The sequence below is a fragment of the Rana temporaria genome, chromosome 2, assembly GCF_905171775.1.
Source record: "Rana temporaria chromosome 2, aRanTem1.1, whole genome shotgun sequence".
NCBI lineage: Eukaryota > Metazoa > Chordata > Amphibia > Anura > Ranidae > Rana > Rana temporaria.
The window spans coordinates 284,987,460-285,015,152 of record NC_053490.1 but is presented as its reverse complement, the minus strand read 5'-3'; the positions used below and the strand labels follow the sequence as shown (position 1 = coordinate 285,015,152).

The 27,693-nt window shown below is 43.1% G+C and overlaps 1 protein-coding gene across 2 annotated transcripts in view; it reads right to left on the bottom strand.

Annotated features, from left to right (window-relative positions):
* Positions 1 to 27,693, bottom strand: part of LOC120926880 (non-compact myelin associated protein) — a 97,612-nt gene that overhangs the window by 10,038 nt on the left and 59,881 nt on the right. Inside the window, exons 1-2 of one of the 2 annotated variants that reach the window (XM_040337173.1) lie at positions 21,796 to 22,257; positions 895 to 984 (exon numbers count right to left, since the gene is read on the bottom strand). In XM_040337173.1, coding sequence (XP_040193107.1) covers positions 895 to 979 — 85 coding nt within the window. In that variant the 5' untranslated portion in view covers positions 980 to 984; positions 21,796 to 22,257. Of the gene's footprint in view, positions 1 to 894; positions 985 to 21,795; positions 22,258 to 27,693 lie in introns of those variants that run through there. The other variant, XM_040337172.1, reaches the window with a different exon arrangement.

Genomic DNA, 27,693 nt, shown 5'->3' with positions numbered 1-27,693 from the left:
CTTTTACGTCGTTTCCGTTCGGCTTTTTACGGCGTATAGTTAAAGCTGCTATCTGGTGGCGTACGCAATGTTAAGTATGGTCGTCGTTCCCTTGTCGAATTTGAAAATGTTTATTTCGTTTACATAAGTCGTCCGTGAATGGGGCTGGACGCCATTTACGTTCACGTCAAAACCAATGACGTCCTTGCGACTTCATTTGGAGCAATGCACCCTGGGAGTTTTGAGGGACGGGGCATGCGCAGTTCGTTCGGCACGGGGACGCGCTTCATTTAAATGAAACACGCCCCCTACTTGCCGCATTTGAATTACGCCGCGAGAGATACACTACGCCGCCGTAACTTACGGCGCAAATTCTTTCTGGATTCAAAGATTTGCCAAGTAAGTTACAGCGCCGTAGCGTATCTCAGATACGCTGCGCGGGTGCAGATCTTTGTGAATCTGCCCCACAGTTCCTTCCTGTTTCTGGTAAAAAGCCTAGGATTATGACATCATGCACAGCTCTCTCTCTCTCCCTCTTGTGAGAGTTTGCCAGGAAGGGAGGGGGTGAGTCATAATAGGGCCAATGAGAGCTGCAGAGTAAATCCAGGAAGTGAACAGGCAGCAGCTTTAGCTGCCCACAATTAAAATAGATGCAGCCAGACTCAGTGGAGGGAGATTTCTGCAGCATATTTGGCAAGTACAGAATCACAGAACATCTAAAATAATATGCAAAGTGGTTGGAGGGAAGCTTCAGAATGGCAAAGATGTTTTTATTACATATTACGTGAGCAGACCGCAGTTCCTCTTTAAGTATTTATTTTACATTAGCAGTAAGATTTTTCACAAGGTCTGTCTGAAACATTGGAACAATAAAACTGGCAGCATGCCAACTTAACAATTACTGATTATACTCACTCTGATAAAGAATCTGTTCTTGGGACTTGGTTGTTATATTGCTCGGCGATAGCGTTGTATTCAGAAGTTGAGGTGTCGTTGCCATGACAACTGTTTGAAAAGAAAAGTAGTGATAACAGTGAATAACCAGCAAAATAAAAGTGTTGGTAAATGACTTCCTCATCGGATAAAGGCCATTGGGCTTATCGCATATTTATTCTCATTTTTGGCAGAATAAAATCTGTATTGCAATAACAGATAATGATGGGGAACGTCAAGGGTTCTAAGGAAAAACCAGCATGGTCTAGGTGTGAAACCCAAATATTAATTGTTATGGCCGCCATACTGTTAGAAATAGCATGGATAGCATGTTAAGATATGCGTAAATGATCAATGGGGCCGTCATATAGAAAAGGATGAACACCTACGCCGTGTGGTCTCTTCTACCCCCCATGCTATGTAAAAAATATACCCAGTATTCAGTCTTCAGAAATGCCCAGGCTTACCCTATCATCGTTATTTGCTGTATCAATACAGTTACCTTCCAAGAGATGTGAATGTCTATGGGTTGATTTACTAAAGGAGACGATAAAGTTCAATTTTTAGAATGTTTTGTTTACTGAAATAAAAATGAAGCCGCTATCATTTCAATCTTTAGAACATGTGCAAGCAAAAATCCAATTTTTTTTCCCCCGTTTCCCTTGCATATTATTGAGTTTTTAAAAAGAATGTAACATTCAGTACTCCTTTAGTAACTCAACTTAAAGTGGAGCTTTAGCCATACCAACACAATTAACAAGAAACATATATTCCACATTATTAATTATTAGGGCTGCACTCGCCGATACCAATTACCAATACCATTTTTATAATATCATGTGACGGTGGCATCAAAATGCAGCACTGATAGGTGCCACTGATGAGCACTGATGAGGCATGGACTGTCAGTATTTTTTTTTTTTTACAATTTATTTATTTGTTTTTTATATTTATTTTTTTACAATGATTTCTTATTGGATGGATGGTGTTGGTGATATTTTATGTTTTTATTTTACAATTTAACCTTTTAAATATTTATTTATTACAATTCTTTATTTTTATTTGATTTATTTATTTTATCAGCCCTGTTGGGAGGCTTTGGTGAGATATCAGGGGTTTAAACAGACCCCCGACATCTCCCTTTTGAGACAGGAAAAATTACTGAGGACACAGATTCCCCAGTCCCTTTCTCTGCAGCCTCAGCTGCACTGAACGTGAATGGACAAGAGACAGCAGCTCCTGTTCATTTATAAACTGAAGCATTGTGAACACAATTTACGATGCTCAGTTATGAATGGACAGAGTCAGTGATCTCTGTCCATTCAGAAAAGGAAGGAGTCAGTAAATTACATCCTTCCTCCGCTCTCCATACTGACAAATCCAGGATGGGGGGGAGGTGGAGGAGCACAGAGGGGGACCAGAGCAGGACCTGGGAAGCCAGATTACCCAGTGAAGCCAGAGGAGGGCCCAGGGAGCTGGAGGAGGACATAAGGGAGGTACAGGCACCGATCTCCCTGTATAGCTTTTAAAAAAGCAACTGACAGCCACAGGAGGGAGAGGAGGAGAAGTGGCTGTCAGCTGCTTTATTGAAAGCTATACAGGGAGATCGGTGCTTGTAACTGCCCCCCACTGATCATCTGTGAGGCTACGCTGAGGACACATGCATTGGAGCATTTGCACAAAAAACTTGTGCAAATGCTCAGTATCGGCACCAATACCGATACTAATATCAGCACTGATACGTATCAGTATCGGTGCAACCCTAATAATTATGCTACCGAAATTAGTGTGTGCTTTATATTGACTTTCTGTTTCTTCTTGCTGGAGGCTGCCATTTTGATTAAGCCCAGAGCCCCTGAACAACAATAATTCTTTAGGCTTTCATCAGATCGCCCTCTACAAATTCAGCACAGTGCCTAAATATAGAGAGCAACTGAGCATGTGCAGAGCAGGGTGAGACAGTGTATTACTAGATTTTAAACAGTATGGGCACTTATTTTTATTGTTTTACACAGCTATACCTGCAAAAAGGAGCCAGCCTGACGTGATCTAACAGCATATAAAGCAGAATTTTTTTTAGCAAGGAAAATACATTCCACATTAATAATTATGCTGCCAAACGTAGTGTGTGCTGTAAATTGCCTCCAGCATAGTTCCTTTATCTTCTTGCTGGAGGCTGCCATTTTGCTGAAGTTCAGAGCCCCTGAACAGCAGTTAAATCTTTAGGCTGGCAGCAGATTGGCCTCTATAAATTTGGCACAGTGCCTAAAAATAGAAAGTAGCTGAGGACGGTCAGCGGAACCAGGGCTGTCTTAATGAGAGGGCACAGCCCAGGGGCCCCAGCTGCATAGGGGGGCCTTGTACTTTCTCCAAAAGCAGCTGGTCCTGGCCCACGCTGCCCCAAAATCGGGTGCCCCATAATGGCACTGAGAGTGATGGATACACAAGGGGAGGCAGGCTGGCAGCAGTATACTGTGCAGAACGATATCTATTATTTCACAGCCAGCAGGGAGGGGCAGGGCCGGAGCGCCAGTGATGCTCCAGGAGCTGGAGTGAGAGCTGCTGAGTTGGCAGGACTGAGAGCCCACCTGCGGAAGTGCATGTGTTTCTTTGCTGTACAGAATGATTATTCATGTAGTCAAAGCGGAGCTCCACTTGTCTGCCTTCTACCTACTTGATGTCTATATACCTGCGCTGTCTTCATTGTAGGGGACCCAGAGCATTACATTGCCCAGGGGCCCATGATGCTATTGAGACGGCCCTGAGCGGAACGGGGTGAGACAGTGTATATTACTGGATTTTTAGCAATATAGGCCATACCTCCCAACATTTTTGGAAGGGAATGAGGGACATGTATTGGCAAAAGTATGTAGGCATAGGACACACCCCTCTGCTACACCCCCTTAAAGTAGAATTATACCAAAAATATATTAGTTAAACCCACAAGTACTTTTTTTTTTTTTTTTTTTACCACTACTATTCTTTTATACTGGTTGTTGAAATTTACAAATGCAGCAATTAAAAAATTGGATTGAAGGTTTAGCACTGGGAAACTTTTTTTGAAAGATAAAAAGTGCATTTTAAATACAGATATATAAATCAGACCAAAATGAGGGACAAATGAGGAGGAAAGTGGGACAGAGGGACATTGCTCCAAATCAGGGACAGTCCATCAAAATCAGGGACAGTTGGGAGCTATGGTATAGGCACTTATTTTTAATGTTTGGTATAACTATACTGTACCTGCAAAAGGGGCCAGCATGAAATTACCTAGCAGAACTTTATTTCTGAGTAACGTGTCACGTGTAGCCACGCCCCCTTACAGTAAGAATCACTCCCTAGGGAGCACTTAACCCCTGCAGCGCCACCTAGTGGTTAACCCCTTCACTGCCAGTGTCATTTTTACAGTAATCAGTGCATTTTTATAGCACTGATCGCTGTAAAAATGACAATGGTCCCAAAATGGTGTCAAACGTGTCCGTCATAATGTCGCAGTCACGATAAAAATCGTTGATCGCCGCCATAACTAGTAAGAAAAAAAATGTTTTCTCTGTAGAGAGAGGAGAACCTTCCAGAAGAACAACCATCTCTGAAGTACTCCACCAATCAGGCCTGTATAGTAGAGTGGCCAGAGGAAATCCACTCCTCAGTTAAAGGCACATGACAGCCCACCTGGAGTTTGCCAAAAGGCACCTCAAGGAACCTCAGACCACGAGGAACAAAATGCTTTGGTCTGATGAAACAAAGATTGAACTCTTTGGTCTGAATGGACCATGACCCTAAGCACACAGCCAAGATAACAAAGGAGTGGCTATGGGACAACTCTGTGAATGTCCTTGAGTGGTCCAGCCAGAGCCCAGACTTGAACCCGATTGTACATCTCTGGAGAGATCTGAAAATGGCTGTGCACTGACACTCCCCATCCAACCTTATGGAGCTTGAGAGGTCCTGCAAAGAAGAATGGGAGAAACTACCCAAAATAAGGTGTACCAAGCTTGTAGCATCATACTCAAAATGACTTGAGGCTGTAATTGGTGCCAAAAGTGCTTTAACAAAGTATTGAGCAAAGGCTGTGAATACTTATGTACATGATTTTGTTCTTTTTTTATTTTTAATAAATTTGCTTGTAGAATTTTGAGGAAAATAATGAATTTGATCCATTTTGTAATAAGGCTGTGACATAACACAATGTGGAAAAAGTGAAGTGCTGTGAATACTTTTTGGATGCACTGTATATAGAGGAAAGGAATATTAATACATTTATTTTCAATATTTATTTAAATATTTTTGTGATATAATTACAGTTAAAAAACAGTTAAGATACAGTTTTTATGGCCCAGTACAACCAGAATTCTTGCCTTATTTCTTAGATCTGGACTGCACACTCTCTGGGCCAGATTCTCGTAGATTCTGGCGTAGCGTAACGTAAGCTATTTACACTACGCCGCCGCAACTTAGTGGAGCAAGTGCCGTATTCTCAAAGCACTTGCTCCGTAATTTGCGGCGGCGTGGTGTAAATGGCCCGGCGTATCCCCGCGTAATTCAAAGGGGGCGGCTTGTATTTAAATTAAGCGCGCCCCGTGCCAATCGAACTGCGAATGCGCGGGCCATAAAAATAGCCCAGTGCGCATGCTCCAGCTCACGACGGAAAACGTCAATGAAGCCGTCGTGAGCGTCATTTACGTCAAGCCCTATTCGCGAACGACTTAGTAAAACGACGGAAAAAGACGACACTGTCCCGACGCCATATGACGGACCTTCGTAAACGTACCCCTCATATAGCAACGTAAACGACGTTGAGGCGGCGCAAAAAAATTCAGGAATCGGCGTATCAGGCTCATTTGCATAGACAAATGAGAAATCGTCGTAAACGCCACCTAGCGGCCAGCGTGGAATTACATCTAAGATCCGACGGTGTAAGTGACTTACGCCAGTCGGATCTACGCCGTATCTATGCGTAAATGATTCTAAGAATCACTCGCATAGATACCCGCGCTCAGAAACAGAGATACGACGGTGTATCTGGAGATACACCGTCGTATCGCTTTTGAGAATCTGGTCCTCTAGGTCTGTTACATAAGAATTGAAGCAAATTAAAAGCAGAGTTGTTTCCCATAGCAGCCAATGAAGAACTTTTTTTTCATTTTCCATAAAAATCGAAAATGATTATGGTTAGTTGTTAATAGCATTTATTCTTCTTCTTTTCAGTTTTTATGAATCGTCGCCTCTGTGTTCAATACACTTTAAACATTGAGATCTCAATTCACTAAAATAAGCATCTTTTCTTCTTGGACAACAATATAGTGAATCAAATGACAATGGCAATCAATGGCTATTCCAGAAGATAGTACAATATGAGAAAGATACGTGATAATTGTATTTTTCATTTCAGAACAAAGCAGCATTTAAGTAACAACTACTGTACTGACACTCTGAGCAAAATTAGCTCTAAGAGCTGAATAAATAAAACTGGATGGGAGAAAAATATGAATAAAATTAGTTTATTCCCATAGAAACCAATAACATATCTTGCTACATTTTTTTATTTATATTATTTTTTCTACATGCACACAATTTCTGTTTACAAATGAAAACGAGTTTCAAGAACAACTGACTGATAAGCAATCTCAAGAAGACAAGAAAATTTAGCCAAACCTTTACATTGCTGGTTAAAAAACATAGTATAAAATAATAAAGTAAAAACAGAAAAAATAAATAATAAAAAATTCTAGAAAGTTTAATTTTTTTGTAGCAGAATCATAGAAAGTCTTCTCTGCCCCCCCCAAAAAAAACTGCTTCATCTTCTTCTAGTGGTATTTTATTTAGTCTATGCTTCCTAAGGCTCATACACAGCGGGTGCATACCCCAGCTCATCGCTGCAGAGTTTGCTGATCACTGAGTGCTTGATCACTAATGAAAGTATAGAAAAAGGAAACAGGACCACAAGAACCAGTGTTGGAACAGAAGTGGATAGATAGGACTTGTCATTGACAGAAGAGCACAAACTCACTTGTTTTGCCCTAATTTCCAATGCCAAGAACTCCCGCACCCTCCCCTCCCCTACCACAGTTCAATACCGCTTTAAAAGAAAATTGACCCCCAAACCATTATAGTTTCCCTTTAACAGAAATTCTAGAAATATTAAAACTCTGAATGCAGAGATAACTTTATCCACTAGAGGGCTACATACTCTAAAATAAGACCACCAGCTTGTACTGTTGATGTGACTACATACATTCACAAAAACGTTTATTTTTTTTTAAATAAACCATAATTCTATTTTTTAAATACACATGTAAATGTAATAAAACCTAAAGTGACCCTGTCACTGAAAAAAAAAAAAAAATCTTCAAAACATTTTTTTTCTGAAAAGGAAGAGTTTATACTTGCCTTGTCCAGCGCCTGCTGCTTATTATTATTATTATTATTATTATACAGCGCCAACAGTTTGCGCCGCGCTTTACAATGTTAGGGCAGACAATACAATTCAATACAGGAGAAACTGAGTGTTTCTGAATGTTTCCAAGTGGCTCTGAGTTTCCGAGTGGCTCTGAGTTTCTCTGAGTGTCACCGGTGCCCCCGCACTTCTGGCCAAATGCTGTACTGCAAACCCCAGAGGCTTGAACCCTGCTAGTCTTGCAAGACAACGCTCACAAACCGAGTCAGGATTAAAAAAAAAAACAGCATGTATTGCGAAACGCTCGTAAACCATGTTACTCACAATCTGAAGAAGTTTTACTGTATATAAAATATAATATGTGTAGCAGGTATTCCTGCAGACTGATCTAATCTATTAGAGGACAGGGCTTTTCACCCCCCTTTCTCTCTTCACACAGACTCTCAGAACTGCTTGTTTGTAAACTCCCTATTGGAGGTTGTCTGTAAACTACCTATTGGAAGAGCCTGAGCCAATCATCAGACAGCAGCAAAGGACTGTTGGGGAGGAGATAAAAAGCCAGAGGAACTAGGCCAGAGCCTCTTTTTACCTGCACTCCATCAAGAGAGCATCTGCATTCTATGTGTGTGTGTGTGGAATCGCGGCCTACCAGGGGACACACAGCCTACAACTCCAGCCCAGAGGAACATATTGTTCATGCTAAAGAAAGACACCCTGCAACAGCTCAAGGACTCAATGCCACTGCCTCACACCTGCATCTAAGTTCGATCGATCGCTCAGGGGAGGACCGCTAACTGTGTACAGGATTTGGTGAGGGGGCTTCGCCGAGGAACCTTTAATGCTTTACATAGAATACCACATCCAGATATTGTCCACAATGCTTTGCCTTGGTTGCTCTTAAAGGGGATACACCACGGGTATTGAGATCATTTCACTGGGTGTGTACTAGAAACATTATAGGCAGGCCTCTGGTTCCCCTTCAGCCACAGCATCCCACACACACCAAAAGTTATTGGGGAGTCTACTTAATCTGTACATATTGTTACCTATTGCTATCGTTGTTTGCATAGTGTTCCTGACTGTTTCAACCAAGTCCTGGGTACTTACACAGGTCCTGGCTGACTAATGTTAACCTGAATTTTACTTTTCTTCAAGTAAACTACAAGAAGAACCGTGTTGTGTATTCCTGCTGAGTTATTCCAATAATCACATTGCTAGGCAGGGCTGGACTGGGACAAAAATTTGGCCCTGGACTTAATCCAGACTGGCCCACTTTGACAGGTCTCTCCCATGGTGGCCGGACAACTCCCGCACCCCCCCCCCCGGCCACCCAAGCCCCCTCTCCCCCTAGCCACTAGCCGTTCTACTTTATTAGAGTAGAACGGCTGGTACTGGTACTCTTATAGGCAGTACCAGTGGGGAAGCTAGACATTATTTCATTATTTCACCCGGGGCATAGAATCAGTTTGGTGCCCCCCTTATGGGACAAGATTAGGCAGAAGGGAGAAACTCCCAGGCCATAGCTGTTGAGTCCGCTGTTCTTTGTCCCCCCCCCCCAGGTGAGCGCTGCGGGAAGGGAGAGACAGAGGAGCGGAGGGGGGCGGCGGTCCGCTGTCACTGAAGCTGGCCCACTGAGCCATTGGCCCACCGGGAAACACCCTGTAGTCCCAGTGGCCAGTCCATCCCTGTTGCTAGGTGTGCCAGAGGGGCTGGGACAGTTCATTGGGTTAAAAAGGCAGAGTAACGGACTGAACAAACAAAAGCAGCTCCCTCGGGGGTTTTCTACATATGGATGTGGATAAGCCTTCTTTTGAAAGGAAATCTGTTCTGAGAGGCTGTCATTGCTGATCTCCTTATGAGAATGCTAGTTGGCTGATTTTCTCTGGTCTGAAAACTTTCTAAATCACAGACCAAAAAATGCAGCTTAGTGAAGTTCGAGGACAGTCAGAATGACTGATCTGTGGGTCAGCGAGTGTTTACTTAACCTTTTGGATCAGCATAACAGCCAGGCAATCAGCATTTTCAAAAAAGGAAATCTTATCCAAATATCATTTATTTTTATATAGATTGCCTTTGAAGATTAGACAAGTTTCTGGTTACATTATTGTGTTATTACTCATTGTTAAGAATCATTGGCAATCCAGCAAACATGTCCTGCTGGTATTATGGCTTGCAGACGGTAATAAGAGGCTGTTAGTCACATGTGAATGATGATAACCCTATGTACAAGCACTTCACTCCCATTGTAGTCATCTTTGTTTCATAATACCACAAACATTAACATTCGGATATGTTGCAAATGCCAAGCTAAGTTTGAATAGGTTTCTTGGATAAAACCGGCAAGAAGCAAGTGTTGTAATCAGTTCTGAGTCATATGTGTCAGGAGGACGGATTCTTCACTCCCTGCTATAGGCTATGCCCTGTCATCTATTCTTTCCTGGACAACTCCATGTGTATCCAGAAATTACACTGGGCCATTATTCAAATACCTGCTCTCAGTGTTTTATTTAATATGTTACTAAACCCAGGACCCTGCATTCACTATATCTGGTCTCACACAGAACATGGAAATGCAATTATTTTAGTAAATATAAACTGCTAAATACTTTTTCTTATCATCAGTATATAGCAGTCTTGTGACTTCTAGCAGTGTCTGGTTAAATCTTGAAGGAGGATATTACATTCTCCTCTGACTGTTCTATGAGGCTGTATGACCCCTGACTTTCTGTCTGAACATGGCTGATTGGCCCTGTGCTGATCACATGCACCCTCCCCCCCAAAAAATCCTCTCTAGCAATACACACCAAACTGAGCATGTGTAGAATGCCTCCAAAGCTATGTACTATTAGCAGATGGCTTAGGGAGAGTGGAAGAAGGGGAGAATCAGAGAAGACAGGATCAAACAGCCTTTTTACACAATTCAGAGGATTAACTCCGTAGGTTCCACAGTGAGTATAACAAGCATGCTTTTTTGCATATACAGACTGGTTTTACTGTTGTAGGTTTAGTAACACTTAAACGGCTGACCAAAAAAAACATTTATCAATAAAATTATATTGGGCTATTGATAGTGATCGGTTTGTCTAGTTAGATGAATTGATATTGTATTCATGATATTTTTGTCATATATATATATATATATATATATATATATATATATATATATATATATATTGAACATACGGGCCCGGATTCAGAAAGGAGATACGACGGCGTATCTCCGGATACGCCGTCGTAACTCTGAGTTGTGTTGTCTTATCTATGCGACTGATTCATAGAATCAGTTACGCATAGATTTCCCTAAGATCCGACCTGCGTAAGTGTCTTACACCGTCGTATCTTAGGCTGCATATTTACGCTGGCCGCTAGGTGGCGCTTCCGTATATTTACGCAAGGAATATGCTAATTAGGTAGATACGCCGATTCAGAAACGTAAGTCCGCCCGGCGCATTTTTTTACGTCGTTTACGTTCGGCTTTTTCCTCAGGCCACTTCAGCGGTGAACCGATGGAAATGGCCCGTCGGACCATTCTCATTGGTTTGGAACGACCGTGTGTACGGGGCCTTACTCTTATTCCCTATCACAGCCTGTGACTGGACAGTGAATGAAAAAGAAGCAGAGCTCATCTCTCTACACTTTTCTCCCATCGACATTCCCCTTGTTAAACATGAGCACTGAAAACACAAGGGATTGGCTTTTTGAGCTGCTTCTCCTTCCATCAGTCTGAGCTGTGCTGTACAGGGACTGTAGGAGGCTGATACCAGGACAAATTCAGGTACTTATACTGCTTGTATAAAAAATATTATTAAAATGCGTTAATGATGAACACAGATTTGTATTTGTTTGTGTGTTTTATTTTTTTATTTTTTATTCCTGCGGGAGTTGAGTTTTAAATAGGATAAAGACTCTTCAAGGAGAAATACTACTATGTACGCTTTATACTGTCTGTGGAATGGAAGAGGCATAATATTTACTTGTCCCATTGCCATACCTCCCAACTTTCTGAGATGGGAATGAGGGACACTTATTAGCAAAAGTATTAAGACATAAGACACACCCCTCTGCTACACCCCCTTAAAGGAGAATTGTAAAAAAAAATTGGTTAAACATTGTGCTTTTATACCACTACTATTCCTTTATACTGGTTATTGAAATTTACAAATGCAGCAATTTAGAAATTGGATGTAAGGTGCAGCACTGGGAAACACTTTTTGATAGATAAAAAGTGAATTTTATATATAATATATATCAGACCAAAATGAGGAGGAAAGGGGACTTTTTTCCGAATGAGGGACAGTCCCTCGAAATCGGGGACAGCTGGCAGCTATGCATTGCCCTTGCCTCTGATCTTCACTTTCTTGAATGGCTAGGTGTGGAAACTTCAGCATCTAACACACTGTTGGGAGTGATGGCCCCTGCCGCAGGTTGTGGCTCCACCCACCAGGTGCTACATTAAGGTGACCCGATTTTTTAAATGAAATCTGGGGATATATTTTTTATTGGCAAATGGTAAACTATTTCATACGCATATTTTTCTCAAATTATATATGCAGTCAGTGGTGTAGCGTGGGTTGTCAGCGCCTGGGACAGGGGAAAAATGTGTACCCCCCCCCCCCCCCCGCCAGACTTTTAGCACTCCCTGAGTGCCTTACACTAGTACTGACCAACTGGATTCTTACCTGACCACTGCACTAACCTACCTGACCACTACACTGACCTACCTGATTCCTACACTGACCACTACAATGACCTACCTGATTCCTACACTGACCACTACACTGACCTACCTGATTCCTACACTGACCACTACACTGACCTACCTGACCACTACACTGACCTACTTGACCACTACATTGACCTACCTGATTCCTACACTAACCAACCTGAATCCTACACTGATCTATCTGATCCCTACACTGACCTACCTGATTCCTATACTGACCACTACACTGACCTACCTGAGTTCTATACTGACCATTACACTGACCTACCTGATTCCTGCACCCCCCCCCATGAACAGTGTTAATCGGTTGATTTTGCTCACCTCTCCATGGCCATAATAATCTATTGGAGCGAGGCTCTCACCAGCACCAGGTACTGTTCCCGACACTCAGCCACTCCTCAGTATCCCCTGCCAAGAGCTTCTCCAATAGCTACTGTCTGTTCTGCACTGCCCCTCTCCTCCGATGAACTCACACACATGGGCCGCCTTCACCAGAAGGATCATGCGGGACAGGCTCGACTACAGGAGTTCCTGGGCATGCAACACAGCACACTTGGGGGGGGGGGGGGCAAATAAAAGATTTTGCGCCCCCCCAAATGGGGCGAGAGTACCAGATGCCTCCATGCCACTGCAATCCGGGGACAAATTCAGGGACAGATTGGCTCCGGGCACAGTGTCCTCATTCCAGGGACTGTCCCCGGAAACCGGGGATGTCTGGTCACCCTATACTACATCACTAGTTTGTCCTATAGCATTGTAGCTGGCAGGTGGAACTGTAATCAACCTACATTTTATGCAGGCTATCTATGTATTTCTGTCTGGCAACCCAGTCTTGCTTCACAGAAAGAAGAGATGACTATTAGTTGAGCTGCAGTGAGTTTTGTGAGTCTTCTGTGCAGCAGCCTCCACTAGGCCAAGTTGTTCAAAGATATTACCCTGGCTTTCAAATAAAATCAAGCTTAAAGGTTTGTTTTTTATTTTCTAAATAGGTTCCTTTAAGCTAGTGCATTGTTGGTTCACTTACCTTTTCCTTCAATTTCCCTTCTAAATGTTTTTTTTCTTTGTCTGAATTTTTCACTTCCTGTTCCTCCTCAGTAAGCTTGCCCCCATGACCCCATGGGGATTAGTCAGTCAGAACAGCTTACTGAGGAGGAACAGCAAGTGAGAAATTCAGACAAAGAAAACAAAGAAAAAAAACAATGCACTAGCATAAAGGAACCTGTTTAGAAAATAAAAAACTAACCTTTACAACCCCTTTAAATAAAGTTCTAATTAATACTTTAGCTTCCCTGTCTTCAAGAATAATAAGCAAAAAATTCAATGTGTCATTTCCAATATCCATTTTTTTTAATTGTAAGGCCTCGTTCACACAGGGCATTTTAATCCGTGCAGGGCCATGTTTTACCAGTAAGGGCATGCTTCCCATGCCGGCAGTCCCATAGCTGTCAATTTGGTCGCCGCAGCTGCACTGACACAGTGTATCAACATCTGTATTTTTCATTTGCTGGTAATACATGGTGGAGCAAAGGGCACAGAATAAAGTAGTACTGTAGGCTAGGCATTTTTTTTCCTACTGTGGATAGTGCAAGGGAGCGTTATAACCACAGTCTGTTTTTTTTTTTTTTTTGCGCCATCCGTGTCTCATTGTGGAGATTCTGTCCCATAGCCAAACAGGAAGTGAGAGGAAATCCCTCTTCAAATTAAGGTAATTCCTTGGGGATCCCCAGGTCACCAGAAACTACCGTCCCCATTACAAGATTTCCCCTCTATTATTTTTCTGTGGACAACCCAAAATTTGAGATTTTCTTTTATTTTAAATTTCAATGATAATGGTAAACAGGACGAATAGAGAGGGGGAATCTCATTAACGGGGCACAGACAGCAATAAAGACGGACAAGCAATCTAATCCCTCTCCACTCAATCCAAAAAGAAAAAGAAACGTCTGGTTATAACCACTTCACGCCCATGCCAATTCTGACACTTCGCTCCTACATGTAAAAATCATAATTTTTTTGCTAGAAAATTACATAGAACCAACTTCCCTCCTAAAGTTAAGGTGCGTGTTTAATGCCTGTGCGTGTTATACGCCGATAAATATGGTATTTATGTTTTTTTTAGCAGAGACCCTAGATAATACAATGGCAGTCATTGCAACTTTTAAACTTGCACGGTATTTGCGCAGCAATTTTTCAAACGCGTTTAAAAAAAAAATAGTTTCATGATTTAAAAAAAAAAACAGTAAAGTTATCCCAATTTTTTTGCATTACCAGTAACCATGTGAAAGATGAAGTTACGCCAAGTAAAAAGATACCTAACATGTCACGCTTCAAAATTGAACACGCTCGTGGAATGGCGCCAAACTTCGGTACTTAAAAATCCCCATAGGCCACGGTTAAATTTTTTTTACTGGTTACATGTTTTGAGTTACAGAGGAGGTCTAGGGCTAGAATTATTGCGACACCTCACATAAGTGGTTTGAACATCGTTTTCATATGTGGGTGGGACTTACATATGCGTTCGTATTTGCATGAGAGCACACGGGGACAGGGGCACTTTAAAAAAATAAAAAATACATTTATTGTTAATTTTACTTAAAACAAAATTATTTTTATACTAAAAAAAATAATAATAAAATAATAATTTGATCACTTTTATTCCTATTACAAGGAATGTAAACATCCCTTGTAATAGGAATATGACATGACAGGACCTCTTTACAGTGAGACATGGGGTCAATAAGACCCCACATCTCACCTCTAGGCTGGAAAGCCTAAAAAAACAAAAACAGCGCTGAGGCGGCGCTGTTTTTTTGAATGCAGAGGCCGGGCCTGATGTCATAACATTGCGCCCGGCCTCTGAGCGATCATAGAGACTCCAGCAACCATCTGGTCCGCTGGAAATCTCTATGGTAGGAACCCGGGACCGGCGGATCTGTTCTCCGACTCACCGATCGCAGTGGTGAATCGGTAGAAGCACAGGAGGGAAGTGCACCTATCTTCTGCATTCTCAATGACTCTCATGGGCATAACGACAGCCATAGCAGACCATATAACTCCTATATGGGCAATAATATAAGGGCTGGTTCGCACTAGCAGCCATGTTGTAATGCTGGTGTAAACTGTGAAGTACACATTGCCAATGCACTGATTACCTGGATTACATTTTTTGTCTTTTTTCTTTCTATTTTACTGGAATGTCACAAATTGACATTCCATTCATTTTTATTCACTGCAGCATGTCGCAATGCAGTGTATTGTGTTGCTATACGCTGCTGTGAAAGAAGAATTGCATGTACTCCTGTCCTTTTTGTTCAGCAAACACCAACAAAAAACTATAGATCCCAACAGAATCTATAAAATGAGCTTTGGCTGTACCTCTCCTTTAACCACTTCAGCCCTGGAGGATTTGGCTGCCCAATGAAGAGGCCATTTTTTGCGATTCGACACTGCGTCGCTTTAACTGACAATTGCGTGGTTGCACCCAAACAAAAATTATGTCCTTTTTTTTCCACAAATAGAGCTTTCTTTTGGTGGTATTTGATCACTTCTGCGGTTTTTATTTTTTGCGCTATGAACAATAAAAGAGCGTACATTTTGAAAAAAAGCAATATTTTTTACTTTTTGCTTTAATATCCCCAAAGAGTATATAAAAAAAAAAATTAAAATTTTCCTCAGTTTAGACCGTTATGTATTCTTCTAAGCGTATATTGATTGGTATATTCTTCCGAGCAATAAGCGTATATTGATTGCGATTTTTATCGTGACTGCGACATTATGGCGGACACATCTGACACTTTTGACGCTATTTTGGGACCATTGTCATTTATACAGCGATCAGTGCTATAAAAATACACTGATTACTGTGTAAATGACACTGGCAGGGAAGGGGTTAACCAGTAGGGGGTGAGGAAGTGGTTAAGTGTGTCCTAGGGAGTGATTCTAACTGTGTGGGGGCTGGGCTACCAGTGACACGACACTGATCTTTGCTCCCGATGACAGGGAGCAGAAGATCAGTGTCCTGTCACTAGGCAGAACAGGGAGATGCCTTGTCTACACAGGCATCCCCCCAGTTCTGCCTCTCCGTGACATGATCGTGGGCCGCTGATGAACATTGAGTTCACGGTCGCGGAGAGTGCGGCAGGCTTGCGTGTGCCCACCGCACGTTTTTTTTTAAAGGGGACGTACAGGTACGTCCATTTTCCCCACCGCTGCCATTCTGCTGAAGTATATCGGCGTGCAGTGGTCGGCACGTGGTTAACATTAGATAGATGGGAAAGCTGATAAAAATTTTTGATATTTAAGTTTAGTGCACAGGAAGTTACAAGGATATTAAAATTATGCAAAGATTCTCCTGTGGATCACAGGAGTGCAGCTCGTTCTGCACTAATGTGACCCGTTTTCAGCAGATAGTGGGCTGAAGCCCCCTGTCGGCTGATGTCACCGAGCCGGTCTAGGCTCAGGAAAGATTGCAACCATATGGTCGGGATCCGCACACATGCCAGGACCGGCAGTGGCTCAGCCTCTTAGCGAGCCACTGAGAGCCTGAGTCGGCTGCTCCCACCCCCTCCACAGACCAGCACTCCAATGAGTGGGGGGGGGGCAGAGCAGAGAGCCGGTGATTGACAGTCACCGGCTCTCTGTTCAGGGAGCTCTGAGAACCAAGAGATTGGTGTTTAATCGCTCAGTTCTTAGTTCAGAGCCGGCAGGGGACACATGCAGCATCTGACCAACGCTGCATTCACCTAGGTAAGTACTGGTATGATTTAAAAATACATAAAAAACATTCCCATACTTCACTTTAATTACAGAACACTTCATGCCTATGTAATGGAGATAAAAGTAGGAGGTGTTTGTATTTCAAATCGAGTGGCTAAGGGTGACAATGCTGCTCCTCCACAGATACAGTACACTTAGTGAACATTAATCCCTTGATCGCCCCTAGTGCTAACCCCTCCCCTGCCAGTGACATTTATACAGTAATCAGTGGCTATTGTTAGCTCTGATCGCTGTATAAATGTCACTGGTCCCAAAAAAGTGTCCAATCTGTCCGCCGCAATGTCGCAGTGCCGCTAAAGATCGCATTACTAGTAAAACATAAATAAATAATAAAAATGCCATAAATCTATCCTCTATTTTGTAGATGCTATAACTTTTGCGCAAACCAATCAATACACGCTCATTGGGATTTTTTATCCCAAAAATATGTATAAGAATACATATTGGCCTAAACTGATGAAGACATTTTTTTTTGGGAGGGGGGGGGGGGTTTAATATAGCAAAAGTATAAACTATTGTTTTTTTTTATAAATTGTCGCTCTTTTTTGCTTATAGCGCAAAATATAAAAACCGCAGAGATGATCAAATACTACCAAAAGAAAGCTCTATTTGTGGAAAAAAAAGGACATACATTTTGTTTGAGTACAATGTCGCACGACCGCGCCCTTCTGGTCCTTACAGTAGGTGGTTAAATCACAGATTACAACGGAATTTTGCTGGGAAATAATTCAGGACACTTCTGCGTTATTTGATGTTTGTAGAAAACTGCTGTGTTTAGCCATCTAAAGGCACCTTCTATCATGAAATATTTTTTTGCCAACCGCGTCCACACTTTTTTAACATACAGCACAGCAAGGGAGCCCTTGGCCCGGGAGAGCCCTAAAAAAGCCATAGTTTTTTTAAGGAAAGTACACTTTCACAAAACCGACTGCTGTGCTACTTGCAGGTCCATAATGCAATGCTGGCTTCTATGAATAGCTCATTATATTTGCTCAATAACATACAATGAGGCTCTGTATTAAAGCACACACCAGTCAAGAAACAGCGGCTATAAAACACTTCATATCTGAGTGTCTCTTGTACAAATATGATTTGCGGAGAAGTATTTTCTGCTTCCAATAAATAATATATAATTTCCTGGATGGCACCATTAAATTTCAAATTAAAAATGTTCCTGTTTAAATAAATAGAAATGTTATTTTTACTATTTTTATATTTGTTGTATGCATACAAAAAAGCAGATTAAGCCCTAGTTTACACTGATATGGCTTTGAAATTGCACTACTTCAGTGCGTATTCAAAGCCGCACATCAGTGTGATTTCACTGTAGGGTTGCCACCTTTTCTTCAAGCCAAACCCAAACACTTTCGCGGCACACGGCAATTTTTTTGTAGTACACGCTATAGGATTATAAAATACCTGGGACACCTTTTGGTTTACCCAAAGAGAGGTGTGCTACGGTGAACAGTGGCTGTGGCCAAATTGCATTAACAGTGGGGGGACTTAAAGGGGCCATGGTTAAATAAAACAAAAGCATTAGTGTTATCTCAAAATATGATTCGATTAATAAAAGAAATGTCAGTTAAAATATGAAACTAGCCTACCTTAAAAATGGACACTGTTAGCCAGTGGACGGTGTCAGTGGGGCAGTGGATGGTGTCAGTGGGGCAGTGGACGGTGGCAGTGGACGGTGTCAGTGGGGCAGTGGACGGTGTCAGTGGGGCAGTGGACGGTGTCAGTGGATGGTGTCAGTGGGGCAGTGGACGCTGTCAGTGGGGCAGTGGACGGTGTCAGTGGACGGTGTCAGTGGACGGTGTCAGTGGGGCAGTGGACGGTGTCAGTGGGGCAGTGGACGGTGTCAGTAGGGCAGTGGACGGTGTCAGTAGGGCAGTGGACGGTGTCAGTAGGGCAGTGGACCGTGTCAGTAGGGCAGTGGACAGTGTCAGTAGGGCAGTGGACGGTGTCAGTAGGGCAGTGGACGGTGTCAGTAGGGCAGTGGACGGTGTCAGTAGGGCAGTGGACGTGCGACTTGTCATGTGATTTGGAAATGTCAAATGTATGACAATTTAGCTAGTGGAGATCACTGTAATAGCCAGGCCTGGAAGCTAGTGGAGATCACTGTAATAGCCAGGCCTGGAAGCTAGTGGAGATCACCTGTAGTAGCCAGGCCTGGAAGCTACTGGAGATCACTGTAGCAGCCGGGCCTGGAAGCTAGTGGAGATCACTGTAATAACCAGGCCTGGAAGCTAGTGGAGATCACTGTAATAGCCAGGCCTGGAAGCTAGTGGAGATCACTGTAGCAGCCGGGCCTGGAAGCTAGTGGAGATCACTGTAGCAGCCGGGCCTGGAAGCTAGTGGAGATCACTGTAATAACAGGCCTGGAAGCTAATGGAGATCACTGTAATAGCCAGGCCTGGAAGCTAGTGGAGATCACCTGTAGTAGCCAGGCCTGGAAGCTAGTGGAGATCACTGTAGTAGCCAGGCCTGGAAGCTAGTGGAGATCATTGTAATAACCAGGCCTGGAAGCTAGTGGAGATCACTGTAATAACCAGACCTGGAAGCTAGTGGAGATCACTGTAGTAGCCAGGCCTGGAAGCTAGTGGAGATCACCTCTAGTAGCCAGACCTGGAAGCTAGTGGAGATCACTGTAGTAGCCAGACCTGGAAGCTAGTGGAGATCACTGTAGTAGCCAGACCTGGAAGCTAGTGGAGATCACTGTAGTAGCCAGACCTGGAATCTAGTGAAGATCACTGTAGTAGCCAGGTCTGGAGGCTAGTGGAGATCACTGTAGCAGCCAGGCCTGGAAGCTAGTGGAGATCACTGTAGCAGCCAGGCCTGGAAGCTAGTGGAGATCACTGTAGCGGCCAGGCCTGGAAGCTAGTGGAGATAACCTGTAGTAGCCAGACCTGGAAGCTAGTGGAGATTGCTGTAGTAGTCAGGCCTGGAATCTAGTGGAGATCACTGTAGTAGCCAGGCCTGGAAGCTAGTGGAGATCACCTGTAGTAGCCAGACCTGGAAGCTAGTGGAGATCACTGTAGTAGTCAGACCTGGAAGCTAGTGGAGATCACTGTAGTAGCCAGACCAGGAAGCTAGTGGAGATCACTGTAGTAGCCAGGCCAGGAAACTAGTGGAGATCAATGTAATAGCCAGGCCTGGAAGCTAGTGGAGATCACTGTAGCAGCCAGGCCTGGAAGCTAGTGGAGATCACTGTAGCAGCCAGGCCTGGAAGCTAGTGGAGATCACTGTAGTGGCCAGGCCTGGAAGCTAGTGGAGATAACCTGTAGTAGCCAGACCTGGAAGCTAGTGGAGATCGCTGTAGTAGTCAGGCCTGGAATCTAGTGGAGATCACTGTAGTAGCCAGGCCTGGAAGCTAGTAGAGATCACCTGTAGTAGCCAGACCTGGAAGCTAGTGGAGATCACTGTAGTAGTCAGACCTGGAAGCTAGTGGAGATCACTGTAGTAGCCAGACCTGGAAGCTAGTGGAGATCACTGTAGTAGTCAGACCTGGAAGCTAGTGGAGATCACTGTAGTAGCCAGACCTGGAAGCTAGTGGAGATCACTGTAGTATCCAGGCCAGGAAACTAGTGGAGATCAATGTAATAGCCAGGCCTGGAAGCTAGTGGAGATCACTGTAGTAGCCAGGACCGGAAGCTAGTGGAGATTACTGTAGTAGCCAGGCCTGGAAGCTAGTGGAGATCACCTCTAGTAGCCAGACCTGGAAGCTAGTGGAGATCACTGTAGTGGCCAGGCCTGGAAGCTAGTGGAGATCACTGTAGTAGCCAGACCTGGAAGCTAGTGGAGATCACTGTAGTAGCCAGGCCAGGAAACTAGTGGAGATCAATGTAATAGCCAGGCCTGGAAGCTAGTGGAGATCACTGTAGTAGCCAGGCCTGGAAGCTAGTGAAGATCACCTCTAGTAGCCAGACCTGGAAGCTAGTGGAGATCACTGTAGTGGCCAGGCCTGGAAGCTAGTGGAGATAACCTCTAGTAGCCAGGCCTGGAAGCTAGTGGAGATCACTGTAGTAGTCAGGCCTGGAAGCTAGTGGAGATTACTGTAGTAGCCAGGCCTGGAAGCTAGTGGAGATCACCTGTAGTAGCCAGACCTGGAAGCTAGTGGAAATCACTGTAGTAGTCAGGCCTGGAAGCTAGTGGAGATCACTGTAGTAGCCAGACCTGGAAGCTAGTGGAGATCACTGTAGTAGCCAGGCCTGAAAGCTAGTGGATATCACTGTAGTAGCCAGGCCAGGAAACTAGTGGAGATCAATGTAATAGCCAGGCCTGAAAGCTAGTGGAGATCACCTGTGCTAGAGGGACCTGGAAGCTAGTGGAGATCACTGTAGTAGGCAGGCCAGGAAACTAGTGGAGATCAATGTAATAGCCAGGCCTGAAAGCTAGTGGAGATCACCTGTACTACCTGGACCTGGAAGCTAGTGGAGATCACCAGTAGTAGCCAGACCTGGAAGCTAGTGGAGATCACTGTAGTAGCCATGCTAACTACAGTGATTTCCAGATTCCAGGGGGGTCCCATGGGTATAGCACACACATATATACTTACAATGGTCAAAGGTGGACCAATGTAACTATACAAACATTGCCACAACAAAACTCCAGTTATGTAATTCTTTATGTGTCCCATTGGAGAATTTTCTTCACATTCTGTTATGGAGGCACAACAAAAAGTAAGACTGTCCCATAAAGGAGAAATCCCCTGTTAGACAGCTGTCACTGGAACAATAGTCCCCACCCCATTGAAAGATTTCACTGCTATCCCTGTTCTAGTAAAACTTTGAATACCAGAGATCATACTCAAACAGCAAGTAACAAAAACTTGACTAAGGTTCTAACCCTTCCGTAGTTTATCCAAAATGGAAAAAAAATGGCTTTAGATACATTTTAATTGAACTGTAAATGAAACAGAGAGTGCCCTGGTATAGTGTAAGATCATCAAAAAAGCTTTAATCTATTAAAATAAACATATTGTACTCACAGAAGTTGTATAAAGACACGCTTCTTAAATTATTTCCATAAGGAACATCTCATTTGTCCATTAGGGTTTCATTCAAAGGCTGATTTCTAATATCTTGGCATTTCAAGGCAGCGTCTCTTCATTAGAGCCATCAAAGACGCTGTAATGGTAGCCCTACCACTGGCAGACTCACAAGTGTGTTAATACTTTATTTAATTGAGCTGCTATATATCCAAAACTTCCCAAGGGCAAATTGCATTGAGCGTTTCCTTATCGTGTAATGCATTAATTTACATCAGTGATGACTTTGAGGGTGTTTTTATAAATGTAAATAATGTTGGACTGGGGAAATTATTTCTGTGAGCCTTCCTTGTTCACATACTGCTTGACATTGTAAAATCAGCTTGAACGTCAAATTTAAGTCAGAATTGCTTTCCTCGTGTTGCCTGGCTTCATGCTGATCCAATGGTTTCAATACTTCTTGTTACTAGAACTAGTATGCAGTTTTGACTTCACTTATTGCTTAATTGTTTAGAGACCCAGAAGTATTAAAGCCAAAGACAGCCAGACAGCTGGCATACAAGCCTATACCTTTCTATCAGTACAGGTTTGCTTTAAAGCAAATCTACACTACATCTGAGCACCACAAAGCAAAAAACGATTTATTTAAATTTTAAAGCAAACTCCCTCATCTATCCATGTCTCCATGCTTTAATTTGCTGAGAAATCCATTTAAAAGGCATTCCCTGGCCATCCTGTGTAAGGGCAGATGATTCATGTAGCAGTTACCAGTGTCGGGACACGGTCACCCAGTGCCCAGGGCAAACATGCCAAACTGTGCGCCACTGTCCACTGCCAATGTCACTGCTCCTGTCAAGTGAAAATAAATAAAGAAAAAAGAAAATATTTTCACTTTTTATAATATTGGATAATCTATATATTTATATATATTTTTGTAACTTTTTCACGATCAATACACATGCAATGTGCATATTGGTCTGGTAAGACCTCAATAAGGCTCCTAGCATTGGCAGCTATCAATTGCCTAGGTAGCTATTATCCACACATAATTGAATCTAATTTATTTTCTTTGTGGCCATTTTTCCATTAATCCACTAGATGTCGCCCTAGAGAGGTTAAGTGGGGAATGTATCTATCATGGATCTCCTCCTCCCAAACATCCCGGTTAGATTGCTATTTAAATATAGGAATTTCTTTTTTCCCGTGTTTCCAACTTAAACATCCATTTTCCTTACATTTATTAACGCAATATGATTGGCAGTGCCTGTCCGCCATATAGCCTGATTGTTTTTTGTAATTTCTATTCTTCAGACAAGCTTAGGTACTGTATCACGGCCGAGTATTGGCATTTTTGCCCTCGACCAAGATGGGGTCTTCAGTACCCCGCTCACACCTCATGGTGAGGTCTGAGCATATATTAAGGATGAGTCACTGCTATGCCCTATCCCATTGACAACGTCCAATGACGAAACGCGTCTGGGAGGACGTGCGGTGACGTCATCGCGTTCAGGATGAAGGGCTCCGCTTTGTGTTCGCCGGCCGGCAACAAACTCATTTTAAAACGCACGATTTTACTGTTTAAAATGTGAGTACATCTCTTATTTTTGGTTTTAATAAAATATCCATACGGAATTACACTATATCTTGCTATCTTTGTGTATGACTGGGCGGTGTGTTCTGTCACGGCTGCGGGAGCAAAGGGTGCAGATTCGGATCCAGGGAGTGGGATCTCTCCCCAAAGGCCGCGGCTGGGTCACAGCCGAATGCTGTTTATTGCAGTTTGTCTGGTAAGCTGCTTGAACTTAGTGGTGGTGGGCTCTCACAGAAGAGTGAAGTGTGCTGTGGAATCATGGTGGTGACTGAAGCATTTCATGTGTAGCAGATTTATGCCATGATTAGAAGGACATAGACTTTCCTTTCACCAACACAGTTCCCACTGAGGATATACCACAATATATATATGGACTATTGATCATACTAAAGTCTGGGTGCTATGGCGCAGCTCTAAAACCCCTATTTTCTCCTATATCTCTCCAGTGCATCTGCACAAGAGCTGCTGCCTCCCTATTCATTTGTGTCGGTGTAATTTCTGGTTGACATCGACTGTTATATATATATTTATTTATTTATTTATATTTTTTGTGATAAGCGCAATTTTTTCTTTTGTCAGTGAACCTATGGCGCCCAAGGCAACGGCTCTTTCCACCCACCCCTTGTCTTGGCCCTGGCAGTTACTTCCTGGAATCCATCCGCCCTTAGCTCAGGCATGCAGGCAGGAGGGTGTGCTTAGCTGAGAAAGCCCCTCCTCGCCTCCTGAAGACTCCTGGAATGTATGATATCATTTGCCTAGGCATATAAACCAGGAAGTAATTGAAGAAATGGATAAAAAAAAAGTTTAAAACAAGTAAATGTAATATACCTTACTATTTATTTACTAATGCTACCAGCATAAGGAATACAAATTGTCAATGATGATTGAAAAAGTGAAGTTACAGTTTACGGGCCTGAAAAAAAAGACCACTATTGCTTCCATAACAGCTTCACACTTTTTTGTTATACTGTTATATAAGATAAGGTGACCAGATTTTTAAAATGAAATCCGGGGACATATTTTTTCTTTACTAGTAATGGCAACAATCAGCTACTCTCTGCCCGTCGCCGCCCACCTCACAGCCTCTCAAGTCTTACTCTCCGGGCCCCGGCTACTACTGGATGGGGAACAGAGGAAGATCACTCCGCCAGGGAAGGCAAGGAGATAGGCAGTTGGCTGGCCAGGATTTGAGCCAAGGCAGAAGAACATGCGAGCGAAGCTGAATGGGCATGCGCCTGAAACTGAAGAAATATTCCCTCTGCTCCGACCAGCACATGACCATCAGAAAGGGGCACAGATAATGGGAAAAATACAACCCCCCTATGTTAGTAGGCACGGCGGAGCGGGGGTGTGTAATATAATTTTTTTTATTTAAATTCTGCACTGATTGTCTTTGAAATTGCCCCTGCCCCCTATTAAATCCAATCTGGGGACAAAACCAGGGACAGACTTGGTCCGGGGACAGTGTCCTCAATCAGGGGACTGTCCCCTAATATAAGAGCAACACTATGTGAGGAAAGATTCTATGCAAATCTTTAAAAAAAAGAGCCTCCAGTTCTATAGTAAAGGTTTACATTATAATATTCTTCCTGTATATATCATTGACATAGATTCATGTCAAGGGTGACTACATGCCTCACCTCATGCACATCCTGTCATATATGTCACACAGTTTAGAACTGCATTGCTTTTTGGAAGTCCCATGACCACACTTCTGATCAGTTTTGCAGTGTGTTGGAGTAATACCCTACATTGTTAGAATTAAACGGTTTGTCTCATCTCTGTAACTGATAAATTCTGCTGGAGAGCTTCTTATTTGGAAAACAACAGACTTATGCCCTGTACACACGATCAGTTCATCTGATGAAAACGGTCTGATGGATTTTTTCATCAGATATCCGATGAAGCTGACTGATAATCAGTCGTGCCTACACACCATCAGTTAAAAAAACGATCATGTCAGAACGCGGTGACGTAAAACACAATGACGTGCTGAAAAAAATGAAGTTCAGTGCTTCCGAGCATGCGTCGACTTGATTCTGAGCATGCATGGATTTTTAACCGATGGACGTACCCACAGACGATCGTTTTTTTCTATAGGTTTTTTAACCATCAGATCATTTTCAAACAAGTTCCTAGTTTTTTGACTGATGGATACAAAAAACGATGGGGCCCACACACGATCGGTTCGTCTGATGAAAACGGTCCATCAGACCGTTTTCATCAGACGAACTGATCGTGTGTACGTGGCATTACTGGCTGGTTCACCAGAAAATAGAAGAAAGAAAGCATAAAAAAGGAACACTTTGAAAACATATTAGATCTCAACGGGAAAAAAATCTCATGCTGGAAATCTATACTGATATGGACTGGGTAATGTGTTAGGAATGAAAGGATGGCACATCCTTTGATGGAAATTAAAATTATCCACCTACAGAGGGCTGAATTCAAAGACACCCGAAAATCGAAGTGAAAAAATTATGCAGCAAGCTAGTCCATTTTGCTGAAATTTCATTGCAACAACTCAAAATGGTTCTCAGTAGTTTGTATGGCCCCCAAGTGCTTGTATGCATGCCTGACAACATCAGGGAATGCTCCTAATGAGATGACGGATGATGCCCTTCGGTATTTCCTCCCAGATCTGGACCAGAGCATCACTGAGCTCCTGAACAGACTGAGGTGCAACCTGGCGACACCGGATGGACCGAAACATAATGTCCTAGAGGTGGTCTTTTGGATTTAGGTCTAGTGAGCGTGGGGGCCATTCAATGGTATCAATTTCTTCATCCTCCAGGAACTGGCTGCATGCTCTCGCCACATGAAGCCGGCATTGTCGTGCACCAGGAGGAACCCAGGACCCACTGCACCAGCGTAGAGTCTTACAATTGGTCCAAGGATTTCATCCCGATACCTAATGGCAGTTAGGGTGCCATTGTGTAGCCTGTAGAGGTCTGTGCGTCCCTCCATGGATATGCCTCCCCAGACCATCACTGACCCACCACCAAACTGGTCATGCTAAACGATGTTACAGGCAGCATAAAGTTCTCTGCGGCTTCTCCAGACCCTTTCACGTCTGTCAGATATGCTCAGGGTGAACCTGCTTTAATCTGTGAAAAGCATGGGGCACCAGTGGCGAAACTGCCAATTCTGGTGTTCAATGGAAAATGCCAATCAAGCTCCACAGTGTCTGGCAGTGAGCACAGAGCACACTAGAGGACGTCGGGCCCTCAGGCCACCCTCATTAAGTCTGTTTCTGATTGTTTGATCAGAGAAATTCACACCAGTGGCCTGCTGGAGGTCATTTTGTATGGATCTGGCAGTGCTCATTCTGTTCCTCCTTGCACAAAGGAGCAGATACCGGTCCTGCTGATGGGTTAAGGACCTTCTACGGCTCTGTCCAGCTCTTCTAGAGTAACTGTCTGTCTCCTGGAATCTCCTCCATGCTCTTGAGATTGTGCTGGGAGACACGGCAAACCTTCTGGCAATGACAAGTATTGATGTGCCATCCTGGAGGAGTTGGCCTGCCTGTGCAACCTTTATAGTATCGCCTTGTGCTACTAGTAGTGACACTGACCCTAGCCAAATGCAAAACTAGTGAAAAACAGTCAGAAAAGATGAGTAGGGAAAAAAATGTCAGACACCTCCACCTAAAAAACATGTTGTCTCATTGTTGCCCATCTAGTGCACCTGTTGTTACGTTCAATTAACAGCAAAGCAGCTGAAACTGATTAACAACCCCCTCTGTATACACCCCTCCCCCTCTGCTACTTAACTGACCAGATCAATATCCCAAGCGATCTGATTCAAAAGTGTTACTTTGATGATTTTGAGCAGTGTATATGGTTTTAAAACATTGTTAAGCCAGTGAGGTAAGAGGAGGGTGTGAATTAAACAGGTTCACATACAAAAACTAATAAACCACTGGTGATGATGAATAAAGCCAAGTCACACCTTAAGACATGTCAACTGTGTTTATAGTATATGCTGCAAAAAAGGATGTGTAAGGAAATGTGCCTGAGGGACACTGATAGATGTTGTTCAGCAACATCGGAACAGTAGTCATACTAAGAATGCTTCTTCTGAACATTCTGTTACTGATATGTCATTTATTGCACTCCTTATTTTTGTTTCCATTACGGGTGTCTGATAAATTCAAATGTATTACACTTAAGGACAACTGAGACTAAATATAAAAGGAGATCTCAGGAGCTCAATATTGTCCATATATATTTACTCAGAGGACACAAAGGCCAACAGCAATGTTACAGCTCTTTGTGGATTCTTCAAATATATATAAGAATGCTCTC